The sequence below is a fragment of the Thamnophis elegans genome, chromosome 1, assembly GCF_009769535.1.
Source record: "Thamnophis elegans isolate rThaEle1 chromosome 1, rThaEle1.pri, whole genome shotgun sequence".
Classification (NCBI taxonomy): Eukaryota; Metazoa; Chordata; class Lepidosauria; order Squamata; family Colubridae; genus Thamnophis; species Thamnophis elegans.
This window is the reverse complement of record NC_045541.1, coordinates 168,988,068-169,003,705: the sequence shown is the minus strand read 5'-3', so window position 1 is coordinate 169,003,705 and position 15,638 is coordinate 168,988,068. Positions and strand designations below refer to the sequence as shown.

Here is a 15,638-nt window from a genome sequence, read left to right as displayed (position 1 = left end):
TTATTAGGAATAGCTATGGCCTGTTTCCTCTCCAGGTGAAAGTTTAATTTTCGAGATGTGATACTGCAAAACTTCGAGATTTGTGATATTAAGAGAAGTTCCATACTTGTCATAGTGGGTTTGCTCGTACTTTTTAAATATATATTTGCATATTTAAAAACTGTTGAAGAAAGCCTGAACGCCATCCAATAATGCTTCCTGCAGTTTTCAAAAATAACCCTCCTCATATCTGGAGCATGTGGGGAAATGAAGAGGAGCAGCAGCAGGTACATCTGGGGGAGGGAGTGTCAAAATCTGAAAAATGGCAGGGACGGTGTGATGATTGAAACATCTATTTCAATGCCTTGCAAAATCTTGCAGATTTTAACACACATACACACAACCTCTTGGGGAACAACAATGCTGCTGTTGGAGGACCAGAATCACTCTATGGGTACAGTTCTCCCTCCTGTCTCTAAATGGCTGTTTAAAGTAGACATTAGTCTGGTTTCAGATGACACACAGCTAACAACAAGCTGTGGTTAGGAACTATGGCTAATGCAATTCTTTTTAACCACAATGGAATTCATGGCCTGGCCTGCATGATGTCCTAGACCTAACCATGGAACAGTTTAAGAGGTTATGCAAATCAGGCTGTGCAGATTTTATTCATTTTGGGCCGAGCACTAACTGCTTTCTTTTCTCTTTACTTTTCCAGTCAAAAAAGCCAAGTTTGATGGCCCACAAGGTGAGTTCCCACCTTTTCTCTCTCTTTTTTCTGTGGGGAAATAAGACAAACCTGGGATTTCAAGTAAAGTTTCTTCCTAGTGTCCCACTGGTCCAAACCATAAAATATTTAATATCCAATAACTAAGTGGTTGCCACAAAGTCTCTGAAGGCAGAACAAGAAGCAATGGATGGAAACTAATTAAGGAGAGATCCAACTTAGAACTAAAGAGAAATTTCCTAATAGTTAGAACAATTAATCATCAGAATGACTTGCCTCCAGAAGTTGTCGGTGCTCCAACTCTGGAGGTTTTTAAGAGGAGACTGGACCACCATTTTTTTTTAAATGGTATAGAGTTTTCTGTTTGAGCAGGGGGTTGGACTAGAAGACCTCCAAGGTCCCTTCCAATTCTCTTATTCCGTTACTCTGTTAATTATGCAATGTGTTTCTTATACAAGAAGTCCTTGACTTACACCCACAACAGGGACCAGAATTTCCAATGCTAAGGCAATTGTTAAGTGAGCCTTTCTTGCTATGGTTAGTTAGGCAAATCACTGCAATTGTTAAGTGAATCAAGCGGTTATTAAGCGAACCCAGCTTCCTGCATTGACTTTGCTTGTCAGAAGCTGGCTGGGAAGGTTGCAAATGGCCATCACATGACCCTGGGATGCTGCAACCATTGTAAATACTTGCCTGTTGCCAAGTGCCCAAATTTTGATCACATGATTGTAGGGATGCTGTCATAGTCATATTTGTGAAGACTGGTCATGAGTAAACTCCTTTCAGTTCCATTATAATTTCAAATGGTCACTAATCAAATGGTGGTATGTTAAGGACTACCTGTAGTTAGAATTCCCCTATAATCAATATAATCTCAGGGCAGTGCATAGGATAGAAATGATCCTATAATCTCATTGATATATCGCACAACATCATGCAGAATTTCTTCAAAATGTAATGGCAAATGAATACCATGTGGCATTCGTGGTGCACAAAGCATTCATCTAAACACGGCATTGTTAAATGTGGGAGAAGTAGGAGGTGTTTGAATGATCACGAATTTTTTGACATTTCTCTGAAACAATTGCTAGTTTCAGTACAGGCATGTGTTTAAGACCATTAATTGTCTGCGGATGTGCAGATTGCTGCAGAACTGAAGTTTAAACATTAACAGTGTGTTGCCCTTCATTTAATTCCACCATTCTTATGCACTGAAATAACTTCAGAACATGACCAGGCTACATATTAATGTCCTGCCCACACATTTCTTATCCTCAAAAGAGCCCAGGAGTCACAGTTCTAGCAACACCTCAGTAATAATCCCTTCAATTGTGGGCCCCTTTGTTAACTGTCCTCAGGGAATCTTATTTCTGGATGACCTACTTAATGACATGAACTGTCAGCCAAAGAACAGTAAAACAGGTGGGAGAATATCTCTAATATTGAGAAGAAATAGCTAAAATGGTTAGAGAAAGAAAACAAAACTTTTAGAAGGCAGGTCTTACCTTGGATTTGGGAGCAAACCCAGATTAACCAGATTAAACACAATCAGCCAGTCAGCCCTTGAAAAGTCAAGGAATTATTACTGAGATGTTGTGAGAAATGTGGCTTCTGAGCACTCCTGGGGATAAGAAATGGATGATCAGGACATTAACATGTAATCTCGGTGTGTTCTGCAGTTATGTCAATGTACAAGAATCAGCCGAAAAATATACTTGCATACAATTTGATAGGATGACAGCCAAGACCTAATTTGTCTGAATAACAAGATGGAGAAACAGTGCTAGCCTTAATTATTAAAATAAGACCAATTAAAGAATGCAATTGGTGGATTCCTTTGGCTTAGAGGCTCTTTTTATGGAGCATGATGTGCTGGTAGGAGATCAACCCTTAATTTCTTGAAGCTGAACAAGTGTCGGTGGGAGCTTGGAATGGCTGATTTAGCCACCTGCCAAGTTGCGCAGCTAAAAGGTGGCAAGGACAATATTCATTCCCACAACATTACAGACAATGTTGCTAAACAGGGGTCTAGTGCTCTTTTGAAGAAGTGCTAAATAGCCCAGCTGTTCAAGCACAGAATAGCATAACTTCTGCAGGGGTAAAAGAAGGGTGGAGCAAGAGAGAATTACTGCCAGTGAGTATCTTCTGAGTTTTGTTCTCTCCCAATGATGACTACTGTGAGGAAATGGCAAGCTTGGCACAGAGTAGCTATGGCTGGCAGCACCCAATTGGAGACAGCCAATTGGGTGAAGGAAAACTGGCACACACAAACCCCGAGTAATAAAAATAATGGGGGGAGGGGGGGAAATACAGCCTTGAGAATACCTTTGTTGAGAAGGTGATGACAACTACTCATTGGTGACAGAACCAGCAACACATAGCTAATTTGAATTCTATGCAGCACAGCAGTGGTGAGTTGCAGCAGGCGGTATGCCCCGGTACGGGCATACCGGAGCCTACCCGGAGCACCAGATACCGTTCCGGTACGGTGCTCCAGAGGGCCGGTTGGAACGGGATCCGGAACCCACCACTGCAGTACAGACTAGTGAGGTGAGCAAAAACTAAGTAGGGAAGTGTGTTTTTCAGTACTGCATTTTTATTTGTTAAATTGTGCTAAAGAACTACACAATTATACGATTTAGAAAACAAATAACTATGAAAAAAATTGGAATAACACCTGGGTCGTGCAGAGGAGTTACACGAAAGAAGGCAAGGACTGAAAAGGAGAAAGATAGATGCCTCTAATTGGGATTATTGTTTGAACAAAACATATACCTAGTTTGGATTAAATATAGTCATAAAGCTGTCAAAATCATTATTAAATATTGATTCCATGCCCAGGTATCTCGGTAGCAGTCCCTGAAGAACATGAGTGAAGAAGTGCTCTTGTTTGTTGTTGTGATCCCTGCCTTGTTGTCTTCACATTAAACATCAAGTTGGCCATTCCAGGAAGTATGTTTTAAAGTGCTGTGATTTAAAGGGAAAAGTGGAGAGTAACAGAGAGGAGGTACTCAGAATCCATAAGCATTTTAAAAAACAGATGTTGCATGGGGACAATGTAATCTTCTGATAAAGTGTGCTAGCCCAAAATTTTCCATGTACTTTCCTCCAATGCTGCTAATTGTGACACCCATTTATATTCTCTATGTTTTGCTTTCTCCCTGGTAGAAAAATTCAACACATACGTGACCCTCAAAGTTCAGAATGTAAAGAGCACGACAATTGCAGTGCGAGGGAACCTTCCCTGCTGGGAACAAGATTTCATGTTGTAAGTTGGGATGGGAAATGTTTTCACCTTCCTAAATCTTGGTGGTGGATAAAGCCTGACAGTGATGTGAAATTGCTGTGTAGGCCAGTAATGCATGCCATTTACAGGACTGGTTTGGAGACGCGTAGTGTTCAACTTTATTACAACATTCAGTTGTATTGGATGCTTGCACATTTAAAATGCATAGTGAAATGAATCTAGGATTAAATCCACTTTAATTTAGGCTAATCGGATCTGGTACTAGAAATGTTGTACTGGTGGGCCTGGTGTTAAATGAATTGAAAATGGAACCAAGGTGTGCCAAAGGACACTATTTACCTAATCAAATTATTTTAAAAAAAATCAGCCACAATGGGGCAAAGCTTTTGAAGATAAATGATAACAACAATAACAATAACAACAATAACAACAATAACAACAATATCAACAATAACAATAACAACAATATCAACAATAACAATAACAACAACAATAATAACAATAACAACAACAACAACATACTCAGCTGCTGTAAAAAAATCGCGCAGACTGATTATAAATTGCGGCACAATTCAGTAGCACAAATGATCCATTGGAATTTGTGCAAAAATTATAATATTAAAACAGCAACATACTGGTGGGAACATCAGCCTGAAAAACTCACCGAAAATCAGATGGTCAAGATCTTGTGAGATTTCCGTATACAAATGGACAAAATACTGGCGCATAATACACCAGACATCACACTGGTTGAAAAAAATAAGGTCACAATCATAGACATCGCAATACCAGGTGATAGTAGGGTCGCCGAGAAGGAACATGAAAAAATCGCAAAATACCAGGACTTAAAAATCGAAATTCAACGACTATGGCACAAACCAGCAGTGGTAATTCCAGTGGTAATTGGCACACTGGGTGCTATTCCAAAAGCACTGGAATTACATTTAAAACAGTTAAAAATTGACAAAATCACCATCAGTCAAATGCAAAAAGCCGCACTGCTTGGATCTGCACGCATATTACGAAAATACATTACGACGTCCTAGGCCCCTGGGTGGGCCCCGACTAGTAACCAATGCCAAATCCGGCGAAACAACTGGCCGCTGTGATACAATTGTATAATAACAATAACAATAACAACAACAACAACAATAACAACAATAACAATAACAATAACAATTTTTTACAAACTGACTACCTACAATGCCATGACTGCATTGCTAAGATTATTCACTGGAAATTGTGCCAAAATTTGGATTTGAGTACAGCAAAAACCACTGGCACCATCAGGTTGAGAAGGTTTTAGAAAATGAGAAAGTCAGGATCTTGTGGGACTTCAGAATCCAGACTGACAGGCACTTGGCCTACAACACACCTGACATAACAATAATTGAAAAGAAAAAAGTATGGTTCATACCTGGTGATGCACGAATTGAAGATAAACAGCAAGAAAAAAAAATCACAAAATACCGGGACTTGCAAATTGAGGTTGAGCGACTGTGGAAAAAGAAATCATGTGTTGTCCCAATTGTAATTGGAGCCCTTGGAGCAATACCTAAAGGGCTACCTCGCTATTTGAAAATTCTAAATTTACCTGACTTGAACATTCTGACTCTAAAAAATTCCACCCTACTTGGAACAGCTTATATCCTCCGACATTACCTTAATAGTTCCTAGGCCCTTGGTTAGGACTCGAGCTGTTGAGCTACCAACCAGCCCCAAAGATTGTGAATCTCCCCAAAGATTAACCACATAATAATAAACTAATAATATGATAAAACCCTCCATTTTAAGATTTCAATTTGTGCACAGCCAAGGCAATAATACCTATTTTTTAAGCTGTGCTTGTAATAAAAGCTCTCATGCACAATTTCGGCCTCCTGCTTGTGGAAGGAGATGGAGAAGAAGACCTCCGAGGTCTCTTCCAACTCTGTTATTCTGTTCTAGCAAGACAACATACCTCAATTTCATAGGTGCTCTTGAGAAAGCCCTATTCCCAAGATTCAATCAATCTCACCAATCTCAGAAGCTACCAGCAGGATCAGTAATTCCTCCAGTAATCTGGGTGTCCAAAATATGGAGGGCTAATAAGGCCATGCAATCCTTTGGCTTTACTTTTGAAAAGGGAGGCTGGGAGGTTCAGGGCACCATTTTGCTGCAAATCTTCAAAACAGCCTCATCTTTTCTTGGAACCAAATATCATGTCAGGGTTCCAAGTAACACCCCCAATGAAAGAAGACTCCGAGGCTTGAATTTCCTCAAAGGTCCGTTTTATTAGAGATGTCATATTGGCACAATATTGGCACAATATTGGTCACATTGGCCTGGGAAGGCCCGAATCTGAAAGTGTCCAGGTTTTCCACACCCAAAACAAAGTTCAAGTCCCTGCCCAGCACCCACATGTCCATCACATGACACCATCCAAAACTGGAGATGTCTCCCAGTCACCTCATCACAGCTGCAGGGCAAGACAGCCTTGACTTTCTGAGAAATAATGTTGTTTTGACTACATATCACCCACACTCTATATCAGTGTTTCCCAACCTTGGCATTCGCTGGCTGGGGAATTCTGGGAGTTGAAGTCCGGACATCTTCAAGTTGCCAAGGTTGAGAAACACTGCTCTATATAATCCCCCGTCCCATTTTCCCACAGTAGAAAATGTGGCAGGCCTGAAGGCCCAAATGTAAAAGATGGCTTCCAGGCCTGACATAGCAGCTGTAAAGGCTAGCCATGCAATCTAGGGAAAAGATACGGCTGTATCTATTAAAGAGCAGTGCCGCATTTGTGCTGATGTGCACTTCTGAGCAACTTTTGGGAACTGAATCCAAAGCGATGTTCTGTGAATATTAAGAGCCAAGTTCATCATTTTGAATTTCAGTTCTTTCTTTAATTATTATCGGATGACACTTTTGGTTAAGGAGGTGCTTGTTCTAGTAGTTTGACCAGGGTTCTCCAAAGAGGTCAAAATTGACACCACCACCACCCCAAAGGTCATTGGGACTAGCCAAGGGGGTCAATATGATGATGATTAACTATTTGTTAAAGATGTATTTATTAAGTTATTTTCATATCGTACATTTTGGGGGTTGGTGAACAACCTGAAATTCGCATGAGGGGGCTGATCAGCTGAAGAGTTTGGGAACACCTGCATTAGAATCAGGGTGGGAGATATGGGGGAAATGGAGTGAATCAGTGGTGGGCTTCAAAAATTGTTCGAACCTACTCTGTGGGTGTGGTCTCCTTTTTGGGAGTGGCTTGCTGCCCATGTGACCGGATGGGAGTGGCTTGCCGCCCATGTGACCGGATATGAAGATGCCGATGACACTTGTCAGAACCACCTTAAATTACCTCACACACAGCACTGGCATGCATAAGAATAGGATGTAAACTTGTTTTTTAAAAGGCATCTTTGGTTTGCGTTAAAACAACTTCAACACACACAATGTTCTGATTGCACCACAAACGCAGTAGTCATCCTTACCTTTCACAGAGGCACTGAGTTTTATAAATATGAGCATGATAGTGTAGAATAATCATATCCAAGGACCAGTGGTGGGTTTCAAAAATTTTTGGAACCTCTTCTGTAGGTGTGGCCTGCTTTCCGGGTCCACTGATGGAACCTCTTCTAACCGGTTCGGTAGATTTGACGAACCGGTTCTACTGAATAGGTGCGAACTGGTAGGAACCCACCTCTGGAGTGAATAGATAACAGCTCTGGGGAAGATTGCTCTCTAGCCCAGGATAACAGATGTATCTCTCTCCTGCAGTGAGATTAATCGACTAGACCTCGGGTTGACAGTGGAAGTGTGGAACAAAGGTCTTATCTGGGACACCATGGTGGGCACGGTTTGGATACCCTTAAGCACAATCCGCCAATCAAACGAGGTGCGTATACAGCCACATCTCTGAAGATATCCTTGCTCTTTGAGGAGAATTGACCCCCTCCCCAACAGAAGGTGTTTGGGTTTTATAGAAAAGTTAACAATACAATGGTAGTGAAGACCTTTCTTCCTGCCCAGGCTTCCTCAAGCTTGTGCCTTCTAATAGAATCTTCTGGCTTTCTTTTTATCCTCAACTTGGAAAGGGTATTGCCAACAGAACAGAGATGCCCCATCTGATCCAGGTCTTTAGGAAAGATAAAAGCATTTGTTGAAGAAACAAAGACAATTGGATAGTTCTCCCTTCCTCCCTCCTTCCTTCCTTTCTTCCTTCCCCTTCCCTTCCCTTCCCCTTTCTTTTCTTTTTCTTTTTTGTCTTTTTTTGCAATTGCTAGGCCAGTGATGGCGAACCTATCTGTGCTCCAGCCAGCTAATTTTCGGGCTTCCGGAGGGCCAGGGGCAGTTGGTGGGTTTCCAAATTTTTTAGAACCTCTTCTGTAGGTGTGGCCTGCTTTGTGGGAGTGGCTTGGTATTTGAAACTCTGGCATTTGAAGCATGCAAGTCTTAAAGCTGTCAAGTTACAAGACCCTTGCCCCCCTAACCCTTTAGGAAAAAAAACTCCAGGGGTGTTCAAACTTGACAGCTTTAAGACTTGTGGACTTCAACTCCAAGAATTCCTCCTCTCGCTCTTCATCTTGATGATGTGCGGACGGGTGGGGGGAGGGAGCTGGAACCGGTTCTAAACCAGTGACGTGCGGTGAGCTTCATGGCCAGTGAGGCAAGCGCGAAAGCCCCGCCGAAGCCCTGGCACCACATCCGCCATAGAGCGGGACCGGGACCTGCTCTATGGTGGACATGGCACTGGGACTTTAAAGCCCTGCGGCCAGGGCCCTGCCGCCACTTTAAAGCCCTGCCACCTGGGACGTGGCGGCAGGGCTTTAAAATGGCGGCAGGGCCCTGGCGGCAGGGCTTTAAAGTCCCAGCACCATCCGTCATATGGTGGACGGCGCAGGGACTTTAAAGCCCTGCCACCGGGGCCCTGCCGCCACTTTAAAGTCCTGCCGCCGGGGCCTGAACGGCCATGATTCCCCCCTCCCCAGCCAGCCAGCCCACCCAGCCCATTCCTCTCCCGGTGCGGCGAGCTCCAGCAGGCTGGACACGGGTGCGAGGGGCCTGGAAAAAGAAAGCAAGCACCAGCCCGCCACCGCTGTGTCCAACAGGCCAGGCGTCTCGCGTTTATGGCGGACATAAACGCGAGATGCCTGGCCTGTTGGACACAGCGGCGAGAACGTCCCTGCCGCTGCTGTGCTCCGCCACCTCGCCCTCCGCCTCCTCCGACCCCACCGCTGTGAAGAAAGAAACACACTCTCTCTCTCTCTCTCTCTCACACACACACACACACACAAACACAAATTCCTCACAATAAAACATTACAAATTAAATTACAATAATATTTAATCCCCCCCTCCCTCCGTCTGATCCACATACCTTTTCCAGCTGTGGATTTCAACTCTCCTCTTGTCCGCCCGCCATGATGAAAATGTAAAAAATTAAATAAAAAAGCAACTTACTTAGGCAAGGCATGATTTGCTGCTCCCAGATCTGGAGGCAGGAGAATCATGTGCCTCCTTTGCATACGGAATTTTTCGCCTTTTAACCCTTGCTTAACTCTGAGCAAGGGTTAAAAGGCGAAAAATTCCTTATGCAAAGGAGGCCCATAGTTCTTTTGCCTCCCCCTACAGTTAGCACTAAGCAGACTCAGAGTCACTGTGACTCTGGAGTCTGGCAGCAACTACCTTAGCCTTTTTAATTATTTTAAAAATTCTTTTCTTTTCCTCATGACACTGGTGAGGCCCTGCCTCCCCTGCCTCCCCTGACTGCATGTCCCTGTTCTAAATGGCACTGTAGATTTGTGGAACCTCTTCTATAGAAGAGGTTAGAACTGGCAGGAACCCACCCCTGGCCAGGGGAGGCCATTTTCACCCTCTCCGGGCTTCAGGAAAGTTTTCAGAGCCTGGCGAGGGAGAAAAACGGACCTAATGGGCCTAGTGGAAGTTCAGAAACTATCTGTTTCCAGCTTCCAGAGGGCCTCTGGGTAGCCAGGGGAGGCTGTTTTCGCTTTCCCCAGGCTCCAGAGGCTTTCCTGGAGCACGGGGAGGATGAGAACAGCTTCCACTGCCCCCTTCAAGAGGAAATACCAAGCTCATCTTGGAGGCGAGCAGTGCGCTGCACGTGGGGGGGAAGCGTGGTATGTGTGTGCACGTATGTGCATGTGGGAGGCGCTTTGCATTATGGGTGCTGGCATGCACGCTCACATTTTTGGCACCCAACAACAAAAAGTTTACCATCTCTGTGCTAGGATATTAGGAAGGAGAGGGTATCTGTGTTTTGGAGACATGATGGTTTCGTGTTATTGCCAGTATTTATTTGATAGGCCGACTATGGTTAAAGGGGAAAAAAGAAAAGAAGATGCTACTGTACTCTTCCCAGAAACATAGCAAGAACGTTGAATAAGAAGATGCAAGATTAGAATGATCAGAGCACAATTTCTCCCTTTCCTTGTTTTTCCCCTAGGATGGCCCAGGAGAGTGGCTAACTCTTGATTCTCACGTCATCATGACAGATAATGAGATCTCTGGGACCAAAGACCCCACTTTCCACCGTATCCTCTTGGACACCCGCTTTGAACTCCCACTCGGTAGGTTATGTTGCAAGAATGGGGGTCTTTGGTGTGTGAGAATGCATTTTTTCCCACCATACAAAGAATAAGATTTTTTTAAATTAATATAAATTTTTATTTTTATTAAACAGACAACACATACACACAATAAAAAAACAAAAAAAAAGACAAAAAAAAGCATCATCACATACAGCGTGTCGTTTGGTTACAGGTGTTTTAACATCCATATTCTCAAATAACATTTACCATCACAGATTTTTCATCTAGTATAACTAAATACCTCACTTTCATTGTACAGTATATGTTCAATAACAATTAGTATTGTTTTTTTCCAATAAATCATAATTCCCTTACATTCTTGATTGTCTATTTGATAACAGTATACCTTTATATAATCCCCATGTGAAAGAAAAAAAATTACCAACCATTTATATATTTGTATATCACTATTTTCAATTATGCATAATTCCACTAATTTTCCTTTTTACATTCATAATTCCAATACATTTATCATATCATTTATAGCAGTGTAATATTCCATTCGAGTTGTTTTATTTATCATCCCTTGCCTATTTTGACACCATATTCTTCTCCTTCCCTCCCTCCCTTCTCTACTTCCTTCCTCTTTTCCCTTCCTTCTTCCCTTACCTCTCCCCTCCTCCTCTCTTCCTCTTCCCCTTCCTGATCTATATCGACAGCATTCCTCTGGTCCACTAATTTTGTCATATTATCAAAGAATGCAATAAGATTAGTCTGGCATGATCTGTTTTTGACAAACCCATGTTGGCTTTTGGCTATTACTTTGTTTGCTTCTACTAGCGAACACCTAGAAGCAAACAAAGTAATAGCCAAAAGCCAACATGGGTTTGTCAAAAACAGATCATCCCAGACGAATCTTATTGCATTCTTTGATAATGTGACAAAATTAGTGGACCAGAGGAATGCCTTCGATATAGTTTACTTGGACTTCAGTAAGGCATTTGATAAGGTAGCCCATAACCTACTACTAGATAAAGTAGAAGAATGTGGGTGAGACAGCATCACCACCAGATGGATTCGTAACTGGCTGACCAACCACACTCAACATGTAGTGCTCAATGGAACTGCATCTTCATGGAGGGAAGTATTCGGTGGAGTACCCCAAGGCTCTGTTTTGGGCCCAGTAATCTTCAACATCTTCATCAATGATTTGGATGAGGGAATAAATGGGGAACTCATCAAATTTGCAGATGATACCAAGCTGGCAGGAATAGCCAACACTCCAGAAGACAGGCTAAAGATACAGAAGGATCTTGACACTATCTAATGGGCACTATCTAATAAAATGAAATTCAATGGTGAAAAGAGGAAGGTTCAACATTTAGGCAAGAAAAACAAAATGCACAGGTACGGTATAGGTGGTACCTTGCTCAACAGTAGTAACTGTGAAAGGGATCTTGGAGTCCTAGTGGACAACCATTTAAATATGAGCCAGCAGTGTGCAGCAGCTGCCAAAAAAGCCAACACAGTTCTAGGCTGCATAAACAGAGGGATAGAATCAAGATCACGTGAAGTGTTAATACCACTTTATATTGCCTTGGTAAGGCTACACTTGAATACTGCATTCAGTTTTGGTCACCACGATGTAGAAAAGATGTGGACACTCTAGAAAGAGTGCAGAGAAGAGCAACAAAGATGATTAGAGGACCGGAGGCTAAGACATATGAAGAACGGTTGCAAGAACTGGGTATGTCTAGTTTAATAGAAAGAAGGACTAGGGGAGACATGATAGCTGTGTTCCAATATCTCAGGGGTTGCCACAAAAGAAGAGGGAGTCCAACTATTCTCCAAGGCACCTGAGGGTAGAACAAGAAGCAATGGGTGGAAACTAATCAAGGAAAGAAGCAACTTACAACTGAGGAGAAATTTCCAGACAGTTACAACAATTAATCAGTGGAACAACTTGCCTCCAGAGGTTGTGAATGCCCCAACACTGGAAGACTTTAAGAAGATGTTGGATAGCCATTTGTCTGGAACAGTATAGGGTTTCCTGCCTAGGCAGGGGGTTGGACTAGAAGACCTCCAAGGTCCCTTCCAACTCTGTTATTGTATTATTGTATTATTGTATTCCTACCTTCCCTCCTTCTCCTTTCCATCTTCCTCTCCTCCTCACTATCTTCCTTCCCTCCTCTTCTTCTCTCTTCCTTTCTCTCCCTCTCTCCCTTCTCTACTTTCTTCTTTCCTCCTCTCCTTTCCCTTCCTTCTTCCTTTACCTCTCCCCTACTTCTCTCTATCTCTTCCCCTTCCAACCATCTCTCCTTCTCTCCTTCCCCCTTCCATCTTCCTCTCCTCTCCTTCTCTCTTCCTTCCCTCCTTTTCCTCTCTTCCTTTCTTTTTCTATTGCTGCAGATGTCTCTTCCAGCTCTTAATTTCTATTTCCTTAGGGTGGTATTTCCACAAACCCAAAAATCTTTATATATCCTTTCCTGTTTAAAGAAAAAAGAAAAAAAGAAAAGAATATTTTCCTTTTTTGATCAGACAAAGACATACAACAAATAACACATAGAACCTTCTTCAATCACGTACAGCATGTTGTTTGGTTGTAAAGTTTTTATGCATTACTTCCATAGTCCTCACTTTCAAATGTATGTAAGATCACCCATTATCAACTCATTTCAAACAAATTCTGATATCATCATCCAGTATATTATATAAAAATTATTATAATTATTAAACATTCATTTGACTATAAATTGCTTTCACATCCTTTTGTATGAAATATCCTAAATTGGAGGTAAAACTATATAATAGCAGTCCATTCAATATCATTTCATCTTTCTAACAAATTCTAAATAAAAATTGATTATATTTAATAAATACTTTTGCGTCATAGACCTCACTTGCATGTATAAAATTTCATATCCTCAAACTAGTACCTATATATGTATTGTTATCATTATTACTCATTTATATGACTATATATGATATTCTAAGTTTAACTAAGTTTGACTTAATTTTTATTATAAACTTTCACTACATCAACCTGTAACTTTCCAGTAGTAGTGCAGTTTTATATCTCGTGTCATTTGTGGAATTAATATTCTGGTTGTTTTCTTAGTGGGTCTTTTATGGACTTCTTTTCACAGCTTGTTGCTCATTGTATATCTTATGAGCACTCGAAACTCTCCATCTGTTCCTTTCATCAACTTATCTTTGGTTATCACCGATGTTTCAGTCAAGATTTTTCTTCCATCAAATTCTCTCTTTTTTCTTCTTCTGTACTTTGAGGTGTGAGATAGAGTTCCAGTCCACCTATCTCGCCTTTCCATAGTCCACTCTTACTGTTTCCAACCACGCTGAGTATGCTGTCAGTATCCACAATTTTCTTATCTCTTTGTTTCTTTTTTCCTTCAATTTTTGAAACTCTGTCCTCAACTTTCTTCTTTTGATAAATATTCTCAATTTTTCCATCTCTTTTTGTTGTTCTTTGTTCTGTGTCATCCATTCTCATCTCAATTTTCTCTGTCATTACTAATATTTTTTGAATTTTAAACGTAATCATTTGCAATATTAATGTTTCTTTTTCATGTTGCACCATCCTTCCAATTTATAAACACTGCCACTATATCATTCCAGACTTTTATTGTATTCCAAACAAGTTCATTATAATCTTCCAAGTCAAAACTTTGCCTTCACTGCAGAAACTCCGAAAGAGCAGCTGTATAAACAAACTGTGCTCTTTCCACTATCACTCTCAATAAACAAACTGAAAAGCTTTGAAGTGTAGCTCCAATGATCAAAGAAAGGAAAGAAATGATTCCAAGCCTCCAGCCTTAAAGTGGCAGTATTACTTTTTTTTTCTCCCTGCTATTACAGCCCTGTTTAAATAGCAGACTTGTGGAGAAAAAATCTTAATGAAAAAAAATCAAACACTGTAGAAAAACAAGAAATTTTTAATCCACAAGTATATAGAGAAAAAGTAAAAAATAAAAAGTAGAAGAAAAACTAAACCTTGCAATTTAAAAAATAGGAAACATTTGCAGAACTTCATTCATAAAAAGAATTTTTTTAAAAAAAGGGTAACACACTAAGTTTAATGTAGCTTAATTTCGCCGCTTGTTTTCTTTTGTCTTCAATTTTAATTTATTTTTAATTTTCTTTGGATAGTTTCTTTTCTAATAATAAAATTTCTTACCAATCCGACACACTATTCTCTTCCATTTTATTTCTGTTCTGGAGTTGTCCCAACTTCAGCAGCTTCAGGGCTGGGTTTCTGTCATCAGGAAAAAGAGCTTCTCCTGGATCAATCAGAGACTTTGTGGTGTCCCTGAGATCAGCAGGACGTACTCTTCTCTATCACCATATCTTCGGGATGGTTTAGGTCCAAAAGGACCGCCCAGTGGCAGAAATATCGACTGTGATCTTGGCGCTCCAAGATGGCACGTCATATCGTCATGACGTCAGCTCTCTCTCCCAACATGTCCCATATTTTTTGTGCACTGTCACAATCCCTCCACATATGTTCCAACCTCTTTCTTGCAACTACAACAAATATTTGTATATTTACCATCTATTTGATTTAATTTATGTGGTGTTAGCAGTGACGTGCGGTCAGCTTTAGCCCTGATGAGGCACTTTTTAGACTTGTGGACTTCAACTCCCAGAATTCCACAGCCAGGCATGCTCAGTTCCAATTTAAAGTGACAGCATTTTCCCCCTTTGCAAAATAAGTTTTCCCATTCTTTTTCTTCTCCCTCCCCCTCCTTCCTCCCTCTCTCCCTCCCTTCCCCCTCTCTCAAACAGACACACGCACACAGAGAACTTCAATCCCTCTCTCATTCACTCACTCTCAAACACAAACACAGAAGTTGGATTGGATATATTTTCCAAAGGCTTGAAAGCAGCTCCTCTGCCATACCCGCCCTTCCCCTACTGCCTTCCGATCAAACTTTTTGAATTCCTCCCCCCTCCCCACACGCACCTTTTCCAGATGTTTCCGAGATGATTTCAACTCTGCTTCTCCCTGCCCTGCCCTCCCCTCTTGAAAAGCCAGAGCTCTGAAGTCAGACTGAGCTAGTCGCTCCCAGAGAACTCTAAAAAGCCTCTAAAAATGCCCTCTACAGGAGGCGAGAGAATACATGCCTCAT

General features: G+C 41.5%; 1 protein-coding gene across 1 annotated transcript in view; it reads left to right on the top strand.

The window, feature by feature from the left end:
* Positions 1–399: 399 nt before the first annotated feature.
* UNC13A (unc-13 homolog A) overlaps positions 400–15,638 on the top strand; it is a 127,440-nt gene continuing 112,201 nt past the window's right edge. Inside the window, exons 1-5 of the mRNA XM_032214197.1 lie at positions 400–433; positions 698–727; positions 3,875–3,974; positions 7,722–7,839; positions 10,407–10,530. Of these exons, the coding sequence (XP_032070088.1) occupies positions 400–433; positions 698–727; positions 3,875–3,974; positions 7,722–7,839; positions 10,407–10,530 (406 nt within the window). The remainder of the gene's footprint in view (positions 434–697; positions 728–3,874; positions 3,975–7,721; positions 7,840–10,406; positions 10,531–15,638) is intronic.